Source organism: Cariama cristata, unplaced genomic scaffold, assembly GCF_000690535.1.
Source record: "Cariama cristata isolate BGI_N322 unplaced genomic scaffold, ASM69053v1 scaffold8862, whole genome shotgun sequence".
Classification (NCBI taxonomy): Eukaryota; Metazoa; Chordata; class Aves; order Cariamiformes; family Cariamidae; genus Cariama; species Cariama cristata.
In genome coordinates, this window is record NW_009605469.1 from 50,842 (window position 1) to 70,167 (window position 19,326).

At 42.3% G+C, this 19,326-nt stretch overlaps 1 protein-coding gene across 1 annotated transcript in view; it reads right to left on the minus strand.

Moving 5' to 3' along the window:
• Positions 1-5,097, minus strand: part of TTC17 (tetratricopeptide repeat domain 17) — a 46,965-nt gene extending 41,868 nt beyond the window's left edge. The window contains 4 exon segments of the mRNA XM_009695962.1: positions 347-478; positions 1,626-1,737; positions 2,748-2,917; positions 5,014-5,097. Of these exon segments, the coding sequence (XP_009694264.1) occupies positions 347-478; positions 1,626-1,737; positions 2,748-2,917; positions 5,014-5,091 (492 nt within the window). The 5' untranslated portion in view covers positions 5,092-5,097.
• Between the last annotated feature and the right edge of the window lie 14,229 nt (positions 5,098-19,326).

The following is a 19,326-nucleotide window of genomic DNA, read 5'->3' on the forward strand; positions in this document are numbered from 1 at the left end:
AACATATACATTTCAGTACTATTGTTTGCTCTTTAGGTACCTGCATTTTTGTTTAAGAGCTCCTATTACCTTGACAGAGCATTGAATGTGGTTTACCAGACCACACAAATAGATGCGTCATTAAAGATGACAGTAAGTATCTATGTACTGGCTTTGCTGATGCCTTCTCCTACCTCTGCCTGCCTAGCAGAAAACGTTTTTAGTCTGCCTTTTGTAACTGAAATGTAAACCAAAAATATATGTGCAAAACTAGTACTGGATCTGATTGCATGTACCAAGCATATCTAATCTTGTGAGACCTTTCTAGCACTCTTTTAGGGTGCACAGTAAGATTACAGTTTCATACCTTCATTAGCCCGTCATAAATACGATGACCTATTTCCTCTATACTTCTTCCCAGCCTCCGTGATAAGTATGTGAAGATTGGATCTTCTTTAGGTAACAAGGGTGCAGAGAGATTAACTCTTTCTTGGACACCCTAAAACAAAAAGTGAGTATAGTTTTTTGCTGACACTTTAACTAAAAATAGAGAAATAAACATAAGAGGGTGAATCCCAGGAAAATTTACAGCTCGGTTATTTTACATTCCTATCATCCTTTTGTATCAAGATCTTAGGGACTTGATAGGATAATGTCACCTTTGACAGATGAATAATATATATTATTATAGACAGACAAACACTTGAAGCAGCCAAAAGCAGCCTCTGCTTGTGAATGCTATAGGAGAAATATTAATTTCTGGTAGCACTGTGTATCTGGCAGCTATTGATTTCACTAATGACCACTGAAGCATTTAACTCATGTTTGTCAGGTCACATGCACACTATGAAAGTATGCCTACATCCCCCTCTTCCTTCTCCAACAACAAATGTACTCCTTTCAAAAGCACATCCAGACCCAGGAACAGAGCTAAAAAACTTCAGTTCCCGTTTTGTCCACAAGAAAATCCTTATTTGTAGATGAAAAGTTATTTTAAAGACTTGTAATAAAATAAATATCAAGCCATAAGCACTAAAGCTGTGTCTGCGTTAGAAAATTTACTCATACAATACTGTTGACAAAACCAATTTTTGCATCATACTTCCACTGTAACCTTTCTAGAGCAGATGAACTTTGTACTAGTAAAGAACAATTATCTCATCTTCTGGGTTAGGGCTTGGCATTCAGATACCAAAGAGATAGTCAAGTACGTTAGGAGCTACCAACAAGCCTGCAAATAATTTTCTGACCCTGAATCTTCATACACTTTAACGACCCTGTTCAGCACTCTCCAATTTTCAACTGAAACAATTTACAAGTTAGAAGCATTTCAAATGGAAGCTACCGTTTTCCTAATGAAACGTGTGTTATGAAAACAAAATACTCCATTTTCCTAAAAAGTATTCATTCATTTCTCTAAAATAAGGCAAACAATAACAAAAGAGAAACAGGATCTGTATATCTGATGGAACTGTCCTCCTATAAGCAGGCACTTTAATAGATGCACAATTGAAGTTTTAAAAAAAAGTCTGAAACAGTCTTGAAAAATTACAATACCTTTCAACCTTGACTGAGAACCACCAATAAGAGTTTTCTATTCCTCTTCCTGGTGGGGAAAAAACCCATACTTGCATTTGCTCGCTTACCCGTAAGTGCTGAAAAGCATGAATACTGTACGGAAGATCGAGAACTTTTGTACAGTCTGGCTGCTGCAGGTCTGGAGGCACTGGTGACTTTGTGTCTATATAGTCTTCAGGGCTGAGGGCGTAACAACATAACACAGCAGACATCAGATTAAAATACTGCTAAAGTTCGTAAGAGACAGTATTGTAGTTGATAGACACAGTATTCTGATTTGACCATTACAAAAATCCTGTGTTTGACCACACTAGACCATTTCTGATTTTAGTTGTATCAAGATGTCATGACTACAGGATAAAGAAAATAAACTTGTCTGCTTTAGAGAAAACATCAACACTTGAACAGCCTCCAAAATGTATCAGCATCAACCTAGAGTATCACTACTGTGATTAATCATCTATCTGCCAGGCAAATGGCAATGTACGCAGATTAGAAGACTCTTCAACTGAAACCAGCAAACAAACCCCAAGTATTAGCGAGAAGCCCAAATGAAGGTACCTGCGGATAAAATTAATCTTTTCCCACTTCAAGTACTCATCTGATTACGTTAAAAAACTTAAAACTACAAAACCAGGCAGCCCTGAAGATGAATTACCAATGAAGCTGAATGTCAAGCAGACTGTCCACACATCCTTTACTTGCTAAACACAGGGGATGAAATATGACCAGAAGGTTCAACAACTTGGTAATCCACAGAATTTCATTCAAATTTAAGTCCAGACAGTTCCCACTACAAGAAATGTATCTAGCTCAAAACACCCAAAGCAGACTCAAGCAAATTCAACCCCCTTTGACATGATGCACTTCAGTTTAATTCACATGTCTGGTCATATCAGTACGGAGTTACAGTGATAGAACTGACCGGGAGCCTGGGAATAGAACGGAGAAGTTTCAGGGTAGGGCTAACATGGACAGTCTGGGGGGAGACAGTATTTCTGTGTCATACCCTTTTGTAATTACTGGCAGCAGTTGTTTCAATTTTATCCCACACTAATGCAAAATAAAACAACTGTCATCTAAAGAACAGTCAGCGACAGTATTTTATTTTTTTCTACTTGCATTTAGAGGTTTTGTTGATTTTTTTTTTTAATTCAGTAAAAATTTTAAAATATAAAGCATCTTATTACCGGATATCTTTGCTCTCTAAGGTGATGTATGTGCCATCGTATAGATCTAGGTCTCCCAAGGGCACCTTTGCTTTAATGCAGTCCGGATCCTCTTTATTATGCCTTTGTTCCAGCCCTGTGTCTCTGTCCTCATTTTCTTCTATATGAATCTTTTGAGCAACCAACTGTTTCTGTAGGAATGAAAAAAATAAAGGAAACAGAAGAACGTATACTGATGAAAGCAAACTCTATAGTTGCTGGAAGTTGAACAGTCCAACTTTTTCCTTAAAACAAAGTCCATTTCAAGACACTCACTCTTCAAATTTTGGGAGTATTTCCCTATACTTTATAACATTTGTAGTACGTTTTTTGATTTAGATGGAATACAAATACTTTCGCTAGAGATAACATGACTTGAACAGGCCCTTATTTCTCCTGCTGTACCTAAAAAGATAGCTAATAGCATTCCAAATTCATGGTAGGTCATTCAGAAAAAGAAGAAATAGCTGTTAATGGTATGTCAATTTTTCCATATTTGTACCCTTTTCCTCCACTGTAAGACTTCATGGAAATAATATTAGAGATTGCAAACAAAATGAACTACTTAACCATTCAGCGTGCCAAGTACAACTGAAGTGGCACGCTAATGCAAGAATTGACACTAATTTCTATAGGTCAGCTTACGATGTGCCTTAGGAGTTACCTTCCGCCCCATAAAGCTCACAGGTATCGATTACTCTGAGCAGTGAATGGGCTAACAAGCTGTCCCAGCACAGTAAGCTGTATTTAATTCTCACCTAGATCTGCAAATTGAAAACACATTAAGTATCATAAGGAGCTGTATATGCGAAGTGAGAAGAAAATTTGCATTTTTAATTAAAGCCATACACATTTGATTACACACTACTATGCAATACTAGAGATATATATACACAGTAGTAGCAACTTGTGCAAGATCTTACAATATGTAACTTCTGCTGAAAGTCATTTGTATGCCACATTGTACATTAATAATTTCCAAACCCACAACCCATGTCCTGAAAAGCTTACAACTATTGTTCCATCCATAGCTAAAATGTCCATTACCACAAAAATGAGTATACCTCGATGAGAAAGATTAGCTGAATACAGCCACACAAGGGGCAGTCCTGCTTTTTTTCCCTCCCTTCCATTTCTCCCATTCACCTTAAGCCACCTCTGGTGCGCATCTTTCCAGTTAGCTCGTTATCCTAGTCTGACAAAACCAAAGCTGGCACAAGGGAAAGAAGTGCACAGCCAGAAGAAGAACGGTGAGCTGTTAGCTTGGCCAGCCTACATTATATTTAAGCTTTAGTTTAAATTATCAGTTCAAAGTTCATTAAAGCCCTTTTCAGAAGGGTGTTCTCAGACCCTGTCCTGGTTTCAGCTCGGACAGAGTTAATTTTCTGCCTAGTAGCTGGTACGGTGCTGTATTTTCGGATTTAGTGTGAGAATAATGTTGATAACACACTGATGTATTAGTTGCTGTTAAGTAGTGGTTACCCTAAGTCAAGGACTTTTCGGTTTGCCATGCTCTGCCAGCGAGGAGATGCACGAGAAGCTGGGAGGGAGCACGGCCAGGACAGTTGATCCCAATGACCAAAGAGATATTCCATACCATAGGACATCATGCCCAGTATAGAAACTGCGGGTGTTGGCTGGAAGGTGCCAGTCACTGCTTGGGCATCAGTCAGTGGGTGTTGAGCAACTGTACTGTGCATCACTTGTCTTTTCTTGGGTTTTATTTCTCTCTCTCTTTATTATGTCCCTTTTCATTACTATTACCATATTTTATTTCAATTTTTAAACTGTTCTTATCTCATCCCACAGGTTTTACCTTTTTCCGATTCTCTTCCCCATCCCACTGGGCAGGGGAGAAGGAGTGAGCCAGCAGCTACGTGGTACTTGGTTGCCAGCTGGGGTTAAACCACGACAGACCCTTTTTCAATAATAAATGGGCTTGAAGCAAACCAGCCTGACCCGCTCTGTATTCTTCTGGAATATAGTAGTCAGCAACAGAATGCAGTACCTAAATGACTTCACTTAGGATCTACGGATAACAGCAGGGAATGATGCAACTGGGGACAATGATATTCGAGCAAACTTGAGGCACAAAATTCTTGAGACCTGAAGAATTCTTCACCCTTTCACGGAAGCAGAATTATGCCAGTAATGACTTCTGTCCCCATCTAAATCTATGACTAAAAAGCCTATGAAAAAAATCCCGTATTTTCAGAAATTAGTTAGCATACTTAACGTTATGCTTTACCTCCAGTTCTTTGAGGTAGTTAACTGTTGTTTCTTGTCTCATTAATATTACCAAATCATGTGGGTTCCTCAAGTTCATTGGTGAATCCACCTGCAAGACATTTCAACAGTCCATCATGTAAGACATTCTCCTGATTAGAGCGATTTTAAAAGGTAAAAAGTTATGTTCATTCAACTACAGTTTGTCTGTTCAGAGGTTTTCTGTCCACTCAGCATTCATAATATGTCTGTAATTTAAATTTGTACTTCAAACACCACCATTATCTGAGAATCCAATTCAAACCACGCTTTAATTTTAAACCTACTTTAGTTTATTCAGGCACACAAATTCTAAGCATAAGAGGGAATTACATTTCTCACAACAAGCATTACTAAGAGTACCTACTGCTGAAAACTGGATACTTTAAGTTGCAAAAAGCTATTTTCTTTCATAGCTTTAAAATTCCTCCGTCATGTCCCTCAACAGGTATAAAGTACTTCAGCTTCAAGCCAGCTCCTCCATGCAACTAATTTAACACACCTGCCTAGCATTAAGATCTATTGCCTTTAGGATTACGACACAAATGAACAAAATCAAGAGGTAAGCAGATGAAGACTGAAAACTCTGTTACAGAAGACGATGCTACAGCTTCCATAGCTATGCACAGGAGCTGGCAGCTCAATGAAGAGTGACGTTATGGGTAAGTCACAGACAAGACTGGTTACATGCCAGACCTTTACTGGTTCCCAACTGGGCTCAGTACATTATGGCACTTCACAGCAGAAATATCGCAGCCTTGTCCTCATGCCAAATCAATTCTGCTGCCTGACCAGGTCGGGGAAAGTCACTACGGTTGAGAAAGTAGTGTGTGAGGAGCTGAGCTGATCCAAAGGCTCACCACAGCGATACCAGTCCGTCCTGCATGTCAGCTCTGGTGCCCACCAGGCTCTCCTGTGAGCTAGCCCAAACTCAGTGGCTGAACAGGACGTAATCTCCGATCGGTTGCTTTATCGGAACCAGTAAATTAAATTAGCTCATGGAGGATTCGATGAGTATGAGAACAGAAGCAAGGAAATGGACAGGAGCATGTGATGACAGGATGAAAGGATGAAGGGCGACAAGGACAGCAAGATCTCACATTTTTAACATAATGACTGTTATGGTAGACAGTCTACCCCAAGATGTTCCTGGATCTGCTCAGTTTCCATTCAAGCTTTCAGGATACAGAACTAGCTACTGCATAAAGACGTAAGCACTACCTGTGTGTTAGTGCTGACACCTCTACATGGGCTGTCCACCCCCACGATACCTCTCCAAACTTGGTGACATTACAATTTAATGTAAAAGTTCACCATATATACACGTGCCAGGAGAACTTCCTGAGCTCCAGCTCCTCATTCTTTATAAACTTTCCAAACAACTCGGGTAAGTTTCTGGGACTCTCCCTTATTGTGGAGAACTGCACCTCCAGTAGGACAACAGCAAATTTCCTGGTCATCGTAATGTGCCCTGTCAACAGACTAAGCCCTGGCCCATGTTCTCCTGGCTGTGAGTCAGACAAGAAGCTCAAATCTACTTTCTTCGGACTACAGGCTGTGAAGTCTATGTTCCTTGCAAGCCTCCCTACCAAGTAAGGATCCTATCCTCTAAGATGAAAACATTTGTTCCTTTTACCCTCTCCTCAAAAAAACCAAAACCCTAGGGGTGGTTTTGGCTAAATTTGTCTAAGTATTCCCTTCCAAATCAAAGTATGGAGCCATTTTGGTGGGTGGCTACCTACACAGCCCAAATACTTATAGGTAACTCATCTTCTGCCTTAGCAAATTAATTCTCTTATATCAGCAGATGAACAGAAAATAATAGGTGGTACTGACACCAGTTAATTTTTACACTATGAATTTGGAGATTATGGATTTAACTGTTGCCCGTACAGGGTGACCACGTATCCGCAACGATCCAGAGAAGCACAGAAAATACCTTATCAAAAAAACTAATGATGTTGTTAGTTGAAGTATTAAAGTCTACAGCATTTTAGTCACATTTTGTACTTCCTCCTATGGGCCCCCCCTCACTTTAAACTGCTTGCACACAAAACCAGAGTTACGCACCGAATACAGCACTTGTTCATGCCTCGTTTGCTACAGAAACTACTACGGTATGTGCAAACGAATGAGAGATGAATTTGCAAAGAAAATAAGGGAAAGTTCAACTGTGTTTAAAGCACTTAATCGCCCATTCCAAAACGGTACTGTTCCTCTACCATCTAAAGGCTGCTTGCATGATACCACGCAGTCACTGAGAGCAAACTCAACGATCGGCTCCGCTTTCAGTGACAAACTGCATCTGGGGAGTGACTTCTTGCAGAAAGTTATGCAGGCATCACCATTATTCTGAAAGATGAAGGATCTTGACTTATCATTCATTCACAAACAGAATGACATTCAGGGACAACTTCTGTTACTAACTTTCTATGAAACGGTCTCATGACAGTTAGGTCTAAATTTAGCGTTTGGGAATTTGGAGTGGTACGTTACCAATCCAGCTTGCACAGGTTGACAGAAAAGCAATGCAACAAGCACCAAATTCCTATTAACTATTACCTTGCAGCACAAATCTGAGTGACAACAAGAATCAAACAGCAATGTCGCTGAATTAATTCATAAACTTAAGTGAATTCACCAGGAAATCATCTCAAGTTAAGCAGCATGCATATTTTTCTTCAGTCTTCTGATTTTCACTTCCAGATCTGACCTCCGTTTGTCACCAGCAAATGTGCACTTTCTAATAATAGTAAAATCCTTCAACCTAGTAGAAAATTAGTATTATTAAATAACCACAGCAATGCATAAACAAAAAGCTTTAAACCCAAAACTTTAGTAGTAAATCCAACTTTATTTACATGTGATCATTTCTGACTCTGAAAGTTCACGACTTCCACTGCAAGAAATTATAACAGACTTATTAGCTCCTAAAAACAAAAATCCATTTTAGGTGCAAAAATTTCGGAACAAGAGTTTGAATGGAAAAATCGAGCGGCTACACTGCACAATCATGCAAGGTTTGCAGAGGAAACTTGAGCTAGCACATCCACTGCGTTGAAAGCACTTTTAGCAGATCGTAAAACTGAGCTGACTATAGTGCATCAGTTCTTATACTCTTCGGTTTATACATTTATAGTATGAAGGCATTACAAAACGATAACTGAGGAAATAAAAAGCATTTGGAACTACACAAAAATGCTATATGACACAAAGGAAAACAGATTCTTAATTGAAAACCACAGGAGATCTTATAATATCATGCCTGCAAATGAGGAACGTAACGCCAACTTGGCCTTCAACAGGCATCAGTTTGGAGGATGATGGTGCTCAAACTTACAAATTTCATAGAATTTAAAGTGCAATTTCCTGATCTGCTTACATTGATCCAAAAAAAAAATCACCCTCCTGCCAAGTAGGGGAATCCTTCTTTTCTTACTACCTGTAATCTTATGGCTCCACTGAGAAACAGGACAGCCAATTCAGCTGAAAAATAACTTAAAAGATTAAACAATTAATTTCCAGCCAGATCAGAAGGCTAATCTGAATGGGCCTCAGGCGAGCACTTCATCACCCCCTTCTCCGTAGGGACAGCCACGTGGCTCTTGAACTGCAACCTGTTCCTCTCAGATCCAGCCAGCAATACCGTCAAGACTTCAGGTTTGTTATCCACCTTTTTACAACATCCCTCCCCAGATCAAACACGTTTTATTTTAGCACGAGCCGTTTCTACAGCTGGAAAAAGACAAAGCTGATCTACCTGGCCGCGAAGAGCACTAATACTGCATTTGCCATCGAGGGCAGTAAAGCCACCTCATGAAGAATTTAGCACAGTGAGTAGAGAGTAAACAAAGATATAAAATCTGCATGATCTACATGGTGGAGGTCGCAGCAGCGATAAAGGTAAGTGGGCAGCAGCACACGCCGAAGATGATAACGTACGCTCGGAGCCCGGCACAGCTTGCAACCTGGGCGCTCATGCTTCGCCCCATCCTTGCTGCTGGTGCTGCTCGTGCTCAAGAGCCACCCAGCATCCTCCTGCTTTCCAGTGCAGCCATCTCCCAAAACCTAGAAAACTATAACAAAAGACATGCCAGAACTTTCCTGTGGGCTGCTGTTTAGAAAAATTCAAAGAGATGACAACACACCCTAGAGAGTTGGGAAAGCCCTCAGAGCTTCACTCACCTGCCAAATAATTCTTTAGTCAGAAACAGAATAGTCCAAATAAACCACACTTGATGGATACCTGGAGACTGTCCTGGATTACAACCCTTCCTTCCCACAGGAAAAATACTCTAAAGACTCTAGGTGGATTTTAGAAGATACTGGTGTCATTCAGTCTCACGTCACGCTTCTGCTCTTACAGATGCTTGCCGCTTCTATTTAATAGTCACCCAGAGACTGATCTGGTTGTGAAAATGTCTCCAGTTTCAAGGAAGTATCTAAAACAAAACAAGAGGCAGCTGGTTCCACCAGAGAAGTTCTGCATAAAATAGTAACTTATTTTTCTTTATGTCTGTTGCCTTCGCACAGCTGAACTACGTCTTCATGCCATCCATTAGAGAAAATATTTCTTTAGACAGAAAGCAGTAAGCTACATGAATGGCACTGGATCATTTTGAGGAGAGAGCATTTTATATCCACAATGGCATATGATCTTACAGTACAAATGGTAGGTATTTACCAGCTCATAGCCATAGCTCCCCTCTTTTATGACAGCTCAGGTATTTGCAAATAACTGTGTACTGAAAGCCTCCAGCTGTGACATAAGGGGCATACATGGCCCCCATCGTAGTCTTACTAAGCCTCACCACGCTTGCTGATGATACAGTCCTGGGACAGCCGGAACAAATAAATTTTCTATTTGTTCTGAGCACTGCTGAAGCTGTGTGTGGTACAGTGCTTGCATTTAAGATCAGTTTTTCAACCATTAACTAGTAAGGAAAACAGAACAAAACTTTGCTGTGGAAACAAGCATAGGTCTGACTTCAACAGTTAAAACCTTATTAGAGGGTAGGTGTTACTTCAAAAGCTGTCATGTTTTATTTCAACAGCTGCAACCAAATACTCAGGTGTTCTCAGACACTTCTTTTTACCTTATTATTGTATCTACTCCCAGGCAGGACTTGGTCTCACTTCTGTGTGTTACAATCTCTTCCCTGCCACACAGAAAGCTGCCAATACCCCCCACATCAATGTTAAAAATCACTTCACATTTGATCCTTCCTGTCACATTTATGACAGAAGCTGAGGATGTTACCATAAATTCAAATTGCATTAGAAAAGGTAGCTTCGCTTCTATGCGATACAGGACAGTGGCCTGCTAATCCTACAGATCCTTCACCCCTTCATGCAAAGTCTGTCGTGCCTCCTCATCTGATTAGGGGAGTCAGAAGAGTGAAAAACAGACCGATATTGTGATTTAGCTCATCTTTTGCAAAAACGTAAGGCACTCCCCACAAAACTCTGCTGGGATGAAATGGAAAAGACGTCAACTTGCAGAGCACCTACAGCCTCGTGGTGAGGAAAACGGAGACTCCTGTGCCAGAACAAACGCTTGTTCCAACTTAACTCATCTTCAACTCAAAGCGTTAGGCTGATGGCAAAGCACCACGTTCATTTACTCTTCCTCCAAACTGCTGAAACTGTGACATTCAAGATGAAGTGCTTGAAATGCAAGAATCTGACTTCAATCCAAACACAGTAAACAGCAAAAAAAATAGCACTGAAAAGCTTTCCTTGAACCTCTGATGGCTACTATAGCCATACTGCTGAAAGTTTGCCAGTAAACCACTTTTAGAATAAGTGTTCTCTGTTCAGTCTTTGCCCAAAGGTGAAAGTTTCTTTATAAAGCACAGTTCAAATTTATTCACTGTCACAAAGTACACCAAGAACCTGATTCAGCAAGAAACGCACACAATTTGTGTAACAAAAAAACACATTGCAGTTGAACCAAACCCTGAAGTTTTAGACAGTCCCCTGTGTTACCTGCATATATCAAAGTCTCTGAATAATTAGACTTGTAAGTTTTGCCTAATCTTCCGGTACATTTTTTCCAGTTATATTGCACTAGGAAGTAAATTTTTAAAATGAGGGTCAATGAACGCCTCAGTCAACTATTTTTCGGTTAGGCTTTTTTTAAGTATTGTAGAAATCCCACTGTTAACTGAGACACAGGAACATCAAAATCACAACAGCTGTTAGTGCTTTCGCGTGTCCTAAAAGTGTTCTACTACATGCACAAGGCCGATTATGACAGAAAGAAGCTGGAAAAGATACTACATCAAACAATGGCGCACAGCAAAATGGGCTCCTCATACTTGTTTTATAGGCCTGTTTTACAGATAGTGGCTCTTTTGTCGCTGTATTTGCAAAATGAAGGCAATTCTCACTCAAACAGGCTGGAACTCCTTGAGATCTCGAGTGGGAGCAAAGGATCTAAAAACCGATGCTTGCCTTTTGGTATATTTTTGCTGTCCTGAGATACTCTACACTCAAACACTTCTGAAAAAGCTGCAAAAAATTCTGTACAGGTTTCAGTGCAAGATAAGCTACAAAAGTGGAAAATACATGTTTTCGCTTATCCAAAAGATGAGCTGGGAGTGTCAGAAGATACTTGTTCCAAGGGATGTCACTGAAAAATTCACACAGAAAAATGATGTCGAACTGAGTTTTTAGAATAAGTATTGAGCCATCTAAAAGCTTACAGCTGCAGAATCTGTTAACAAACATCATTAGGAGTCTGGATATTATCAGAAGTAGCTGCGCTACAGGGAAAATAGAAATTGTAAGCACTTGTAGCACTTCAAACATAAATCCTAAGGAAGTTGCAGTATTATCGAACAGGTCTGCTCAACTGAGATCTCTTCCAGAGAGCACACCAGCTATGAATATGGTAGATAATGGATCTAAATACATCAAAGGAAAACAAGACTTTATTTGTAACACCCCTTGCCTGCAATGCGTTGCTTGTCATACTTAAAGGCACAAAACAAATTTCCAAGGTATATATTCTAGCTGGGGTTTATACTCTACAGCAGCAAACCAGATGCCAGTCATACACTCAGCTGAATCAAAACAAGAGACACAGAGATCACTTATATACATCTGTAATGAACAAGTACTTGTTTTCATAAACGCAGATGAGCTCCTGCTGCCTGCTCACCGCCAAATTCCAAAAATATTAAGTGTTCTGATGTTGAAAGTACAGAAAAGGAAAAATACTAATTAGACTTACAAGATACCTAACCTTGAGCAGTAGTTTCTTCAGCAAACGAAGAGCAGACAACCCATTAGTTTTTTCTGGTTAAACTTTCAGGGAAATGACTTTACCCAGTGATGTATTTTTAGGGCAGGCACTCTATACCATGGTTCTCTTTTCCTAACTGCTTAGTAACAGGTAGGGATTCAGCTTTACATGTAAAAAAAAATAAATAAATAAAGTGTTCAGCTACAGTCTTGCCAACTTTGCTCTTTTGGGATTTGATGGGGCCTTCAGGCAAACACGTGCTTGAGCCACTTCCAGGCTATCCTTTTGCTCGTAATATGGGGAAGCCATGCTGGGCACCGAGCACAGCTTTCACCACAGGATAATCGGTTTCGAACAGTTGATTTGTATCATCTTGTCAGTTTGTCCCACTCTAACTTTAAAAGTGACAGAAAAGAGGATGAGAGGCCAGGAAATGGAAGCGTGAGGATGCTAAGAGAAACGGGAGCCGGGATGCACCCTGTGCCCCGAGGACAAAGGCTGTGAGGAAAGACCAGGAGCGGAGGAGCGGGAGGAGGACACGGTGTGTACACACGGCCACAGCCACCCCTCGGGCCTTCTGGACTTATAAACTGAACCACCTCGGTGTATATTGCTGTATTGGGTTAAATTCAGACATTTCTGTATCGAAGCTTTGCCGCCAGCAGTCAAAACCCGGCCTAAGGTTACCGGCTGGACTGCGGCAGGCGTGAGGGGCACTGGCACCGAGGGCCGTACTTCAGCAGCCCTTCGGGTCGGCCTCTTGGCTCCTCCGCCTCAGGTGCACATCTTCCACTGCTGAGCTGACAACGGGGAAAGCTACTTCTCCTCTACCACTGCCCCAAAGAACCAAAAATTTCGGATTTCTGACTGTACTCCACGTACAGGTTACCACACGGCCTATTTTTATCAAATTTGGATCTAGCCGTGACCTTCACAGCGATGCAGAAAGAGGGAGGCTCTGGCAGCATCGGTGAAGCGCGGTTCTAGGTCAGCCGCCCATCGGGGACAAGGACGTTAAGCCTCTCAGCCATTCACCACACAAAAGGTTCAGGTGCGGACGTTTCAAATATACTTATGAAAAGGTAGAAAACTTAAATAATTTCTTAATTTAAAAAAACTTTTTTAAATTATTATTTTTCACACAAGAGGAAGACCTACATCCCCCCAGTCTTTTGGTGATCAAGAGAGAAGTTTTAAAACAGAACAAGTTTCTCCTTTTCCTGAGGATAAGCTGACCTGTGCTTCAAAACCATCACGCTTCAGCCCGTCACCCTGGGGTTGGATGACATCTAATGAACTGCAACAGACCCACACCAACCTCCAGGCTAGGGCTCATTGCACACACTCACAAAGAGGCACTGGAACTGGTTTGGGAAAGGCATGCTACCTTACACACTTTGGTAAGGACAAACAATTCTTTTGTTTGCTTGTTTAGCACACAACAGACTTGGAAGGATAAGAAACTCAGTCAAGAAAGAGGCCATACGGCCAAGCAAACTAACGTTAGAGAAAGAGCAAAGCAAACATCTGCCCACCATTTTCAAGACAGGACCGAGTGACTGCTTAATATATCGCAGAAGATGCTTCTGTAAGCAGCAAATAGCTTTTTATTTGGCTGCACTAGATTTTCAGCGTTCCTTGGTTTCAGATGGCCGCTTTTCCTCTAGTCTTGAGCGTATGGACCGCTGTTCTCATCTCAACCCGTCAGCATACGCGTGCAGTCAGATGACGGACATCAGAAATGCATTACCCGACTCTAAAGCCCTTCGTGCATCACCTTGGCTTGCTGCAACCCGAGGCACACCCGCATTCAAATCCGCAACCAAACGAACAACTGCTAGGTTACATCTCCCCTTTTCACTTTTAGTAAGCCAGAATTAAGCACACCACTGCACTGCATGGAACTCCAACGTCGCTTCTATTGGGCGGCTAGTCGTCTTAGCCCCGAACAGGCTAACCAGAATCGCTTGTTCGCCCTCTTCTCCAGATCATCTCTAACAAACTTCAAAACACACAACAGCACATTAACAACAACTTTTTGCCAACTCAGATTCTTTGCCGGAGGCTCTCTGCTCCTGGCAACGCTTCCCAGTCCTGCTTTGGACCATCAGCCTGGGAGGTTTCTTGGCTTCTTTTAGTTTAGTTACTCAGAACTAACTTTTTCAGCGTTTATAGTAGCCCACATAAAGGCAGTCCTTTGAGTCCCTGCCAGCTTGCTTGGCTTTAATCGCCTCCATCAAGGGATCTTTAGAAAGGCTCTACCTCAGCTCTGGTACGTCAGGTCTCTGAGAGACGACAGCAGTTGGTCCCCACCAATAAAGCCAGGAATGACTACTGAAACTGTTTGTTGCGCTGCATTTAATCTGTCAATTGTTTATCTTCTCTTTATGCCAAGTTTCTCTCTTCTCTTGATGTACACTAGTACTTCTGTAGAGTGGGCAGTTACCCTGCTGGCAGACAAACTCTGTCTAAAAATCAGTTATATATTAGCCTGAACTTTATCCTGTGAGTTGTGAAATGAAAAGGCTTACAAACATGTGCACTGAGCAGATACAATCTCATTAAAGCTAGACAATTACACAGTCCCCGGCTTTGCAGGAACACACATCTGAAGGCAGACTCGGACTAAAAGCAGAATACAAACTGACCCAGAGAATGATGTATTTGACCTTAAAACAGGCTGCTAGAGCAACAGATACAGCTTAGCGGCTTTTCTCTTGATGGCTTCCTGAGACAACGAAATGTTATGTGCACTGCTGGGAATCAATTCATTTCGTCATTCAAAATGCTCACTAGAAAGTGGAACAGCTGGGCCTACTTAGCAAGCGCTCCCATTTACTAGATGAGATGTTGTTCATGTTCAGAAAATTGCTCAGTTTGCCTTAATTTTCCCACCTCTGCCAGGTTGTTACACCACTAGGAACTCCAGCTCAAGCCTCAGTCAGGGTACTGCTAGCGATCTTATGCCACAGGAAAAAAATCAAGCTTACTGGAATGCAGTCTCATATTAAAGGCTTACACTCTTGCTACACTATAAGGAGAAACAGCTAACAGAGATTTTAGGGTAATAATATATTCTCACCCTTCTTCCCTCAAGGAGATTCCAGCTGTTCTATTTTGTATATAGGCCAGGATCTGTAACTTCTGCTTTAAGCTCCTCATCTATAGCGCACTTTGGTAAGAAGGAAAACAAGGCTCACAGTAGCAAACTCAAAGCTACAGAGAAGTCACTCGTCACTGGTGCTCACCTGGACATCAACAGCTAATGGCTCACTGAGCAGGGGGAATGTCTGGGTCTTACCATCACTTAAGTTTTGCCCACATCTTAGATTATATGGGCTTCATTCAGATAAACTGAGGTGGTTCAAGTGAAGATTAAGCCTGTACCTCTGTAAAAAGGCGACAATCTTTAAAAACGTGTTTCAGACTGCTTGAGAATGTTAATATTTCTAAAATTAAATAACATAAATGCTAATTAATACCACCACTCTTAGCCACCAGACAGTATTTGCCACTTCCAGTTAGCGACTGCTGTGCTGGACGCCTTGCGATCAGCAGTGCGAAGTCCAACAGTGGCTGATCACCAGCAGCACTCCTTGGGGATTAATACCAGGACCAACACTGTTTAATGTCTTTACTAATGACAGAGGAAAAAAAAAAAAAAGAACCTCAGCAAGCTTGGTATCCTCTGCAAACATGGGGCAGGGGTGGCCACGGTGGAAGGCAGGGCTGCAGTTAGAAAGAGAGCTGGAAAAACAGGCTGATAGGGACCTCATGAAGCCAAAACTGGCAAGCCTGGGATGCAATAGCCTCGTGCAGGAGGAAAGGCTGGGGCTGAACAGAAAACAGCTTTGCAGAACAGGATGTTTGGGCTCTGATGGGGAAAAAGTTGGTGATAAGCCAGCAGTATGTCCTTGCAGCTGTGGCAGCTGACTGCATCCCGGGCTGCAGCAGCAAGGCAAGGGGAGTGATCATCCCCCTCCATCAGACAGCCATGAGAACACACCTGCTTCAGCTTTCTATCCCCAGTTTCAAGGTCAGCAAAGCCCACTCGAGGTGGTGAGGGGCCTGGAGCACGTAACACCCAGAGCGGCTGGGAGAAGGTGGCTGGCTCAGCTGCACGGGGATGTCACTCCTGTTTTCAGCTTCTTAAAGGCAGGGTACAGATTAGACGGAGCCAGGCTCTTCTTGAGACGCGACAGTGAGAGGCATCGTATCATCTGCTGCTACAGGGGAAATTCTACTCAGAAAAGATGAAAAAAATTGGACCAGGTGCCCAGGAAGGCTGTCAAATCCCCACCCCTGGACACAAAATTCAGCCCAGCAGGGCCCTCAGCAACCGGATCTTCTTGGCCCTGCTTTGAGCTGTAGGGCAGGCAGTGTTACCCTACGACCCTATTTATTATTGCATTATTGCGTTCAAACCGGCAGCAGTTGAAGTTTATTCCAAACGCGAGTCTTGACTTACACAGCTGTCTTCTAGTAGGTAAAGTGCTTCAAAATTCAATCTTGGGCTGCTGTGCAAGCAGCAAGAACTAGCACAATGGATCAATACCTGCATGTTCAAAGGAGGAGTCTACAGTACTATGGAATGATCTGATGTGACAGTATTTTTCTACAAAACAGGAGCGGATTAATTAGAACTTGTAGAGAAGCTGATGACAGGCAACGCTCTACATACATCGAGAAGCTGAAATGCCAGACGCTGTGGAGAAACACAAGAAGCTGCACAGCCAAAGAGTTTACAAGACAAACGCGGACAAAAGCCTCACTGAAAATGCACAAAGTAAAAACAGCTGGAAAGGAGGACTGAATGGCTAAGTGTACTGGCAAAAATACAAGTTCTCATGGTAAACACCAACTTAACAAAGAATATTCTGAAAAATTAAAGCAAAGGGATGCTCTGCAGGGTAATTTTAGGCTTATGTCCTGTTAATAAGTACTGAGGTCTTGGTATTAGGAGAAGGATAGCTCAAATATTTTGAAATATTGTGATTCTACCAATGATTTAATAAATCAGTTATGAATCATGGAATATCTCAAGTCGGAAGGGACCCACAAGGATCATTGAGTTCAACTCCCTGCTTCTCACAGGACTACCTAACACTAAACCATATGACCAAGAGCGTTGTCCAGATCCTGCCTGAACTCTGGCAGCCTTGGTGCCATGACCACTTCCCTGGGGAGCCTCTTCCAGTGACCGACCACCCTCTCAGAAGAACCTTTTCCATAAGTCCAACCTGAACTTCCCCTGGTGCAGCTTCATTCCATTTCCTTGTGTCCTATCGCTGGTCACCAGAGAGGATATCAGCACCGCCCCCCCCCCGCTGCCCCCCTTGAGGAAGTTGTAGACTGTGATGAGGTCACCCCTCAGTGATGAGGTCACCCCTCAGACTTCTGTTAGCTGAACAAGCCAAGCAACCTCAGCCACTTCTCGTAAGTCTTGCCCTCGAGACCTTTTGCCGTCTTGGTCATTCTCCTCTGGACACACTCCAACGGTTTGATGTCCTTTGCATACTGAGACCCCCAAAACTGCACACAGGACTCGAGACAGGGCTGCACTACCGTGGTGTAGAGTGGACCAGTGACAAATCTGGACTATGGATTATACGTTGGTTTTGCTGCTAACTATTGAACCACAATTACATTTTGGCATTTAAAACAACATTCAAGTTCACTCTAGAAAATGCTCACTCTTGTCATTCCCCCAAAATATAAATAACGGGAAAAAAATGAAATTCAAAGGTGCTCTGCAGGGATGGCAATGGCAATAACCGTAACTTTTAAGTATCATTTTCACAAGAGCCAGGGAGACGATGGTAACAGATGCTGAAATACATCTTATCACAAAAAAACCTCACTGGACAATTAGCAGCAGTACATCCCAGCTACTGAAGAATCCGGCTCCCCATATTCCAAGTGATACCATATTTATAGTTTGAGTCTCTTTGCTGGAACGGGATGGATTAATTTTGACCGTGCAGGTAAGAGAAGTTATTCCACAGGTATTATTTTATCACCTCAGCTACAGACCTTGAGAACTTTATACATGGAACACGGGAAGGCCCCTGCTTAGAAAGCAGTGGTAACTGTAATAGAATAGCTTACTGCATAGCCATGGTACAGTGGAAGCTTCTACCTGTCCCATCAGGTAACTGACATCATAAAATGCCACGTCTTAAAATCAGTGCTGACTTTAGCTAATCAGATTTTCAAGTTGTTTTAGCTAATTACATTTTTTACAAGTCACAGCTGCTTTTCATGCTATTATCAGAATCAACAGTTGACCCAAATTTGATAATCTACACATACAGATGCTCCTAGACCATTATTATACGCCCTCACAGCTTCCTCACTACATCAAGTGGGAAAAGGAGGTGAGATAGCACTGCAAGTGTTGTCATTCATTAATTTGTGATTAACTGGGGTGGGAGAGCACCTGGATGCACACAGCGAGCTGAAGTGCCCCAAAGCCATAAAGACAGCAGGGGCTTCCTGCAGAGAAAGCCCGTTCCACCTGTCTGAGGACCCTAACGCTTTCTGACCGGAGACTTGACCAAAAATTCCCACAAAAGGAAGGTGATGGTAACAGAAACTCATCTCTTCACGCTCTTGTTTTTTAATGGGGGAAAGGCCACACTGCTCGCTACAGCCATCAACTCTTCTACTCCAGAGGGAAACCGACCTGGGAGTTCTGCTTAAGAGCAAAGTAGATCTGACGTGAGAGCGGATTTCTAGGGCTGTTCCCCTTCCAACGGAGAGGGAGCAAAGCAAGCCAGAAAAAGCCCAAACGTGAAATAGATATCGACTCTTTCAGCCGCTTGGGGAACGTGAGGCACGGCCCGTTATCAAAATAAGACGTTTTGACTAAACCCACAAAATCACTGCAGAAGAGGGCACGCGTGTGCTTCTGCACCAAGCAGCCACCCCACGGTTTCTTTTTCTTACTTCCAAAAGGAATGAAAAACACCCAGAGCGGGGGCGATGGGAAAAATCGCAAACTCATTCGTGACCCGGGCAGGGCGAGGGGGCCGGCGGGCCGCTCCG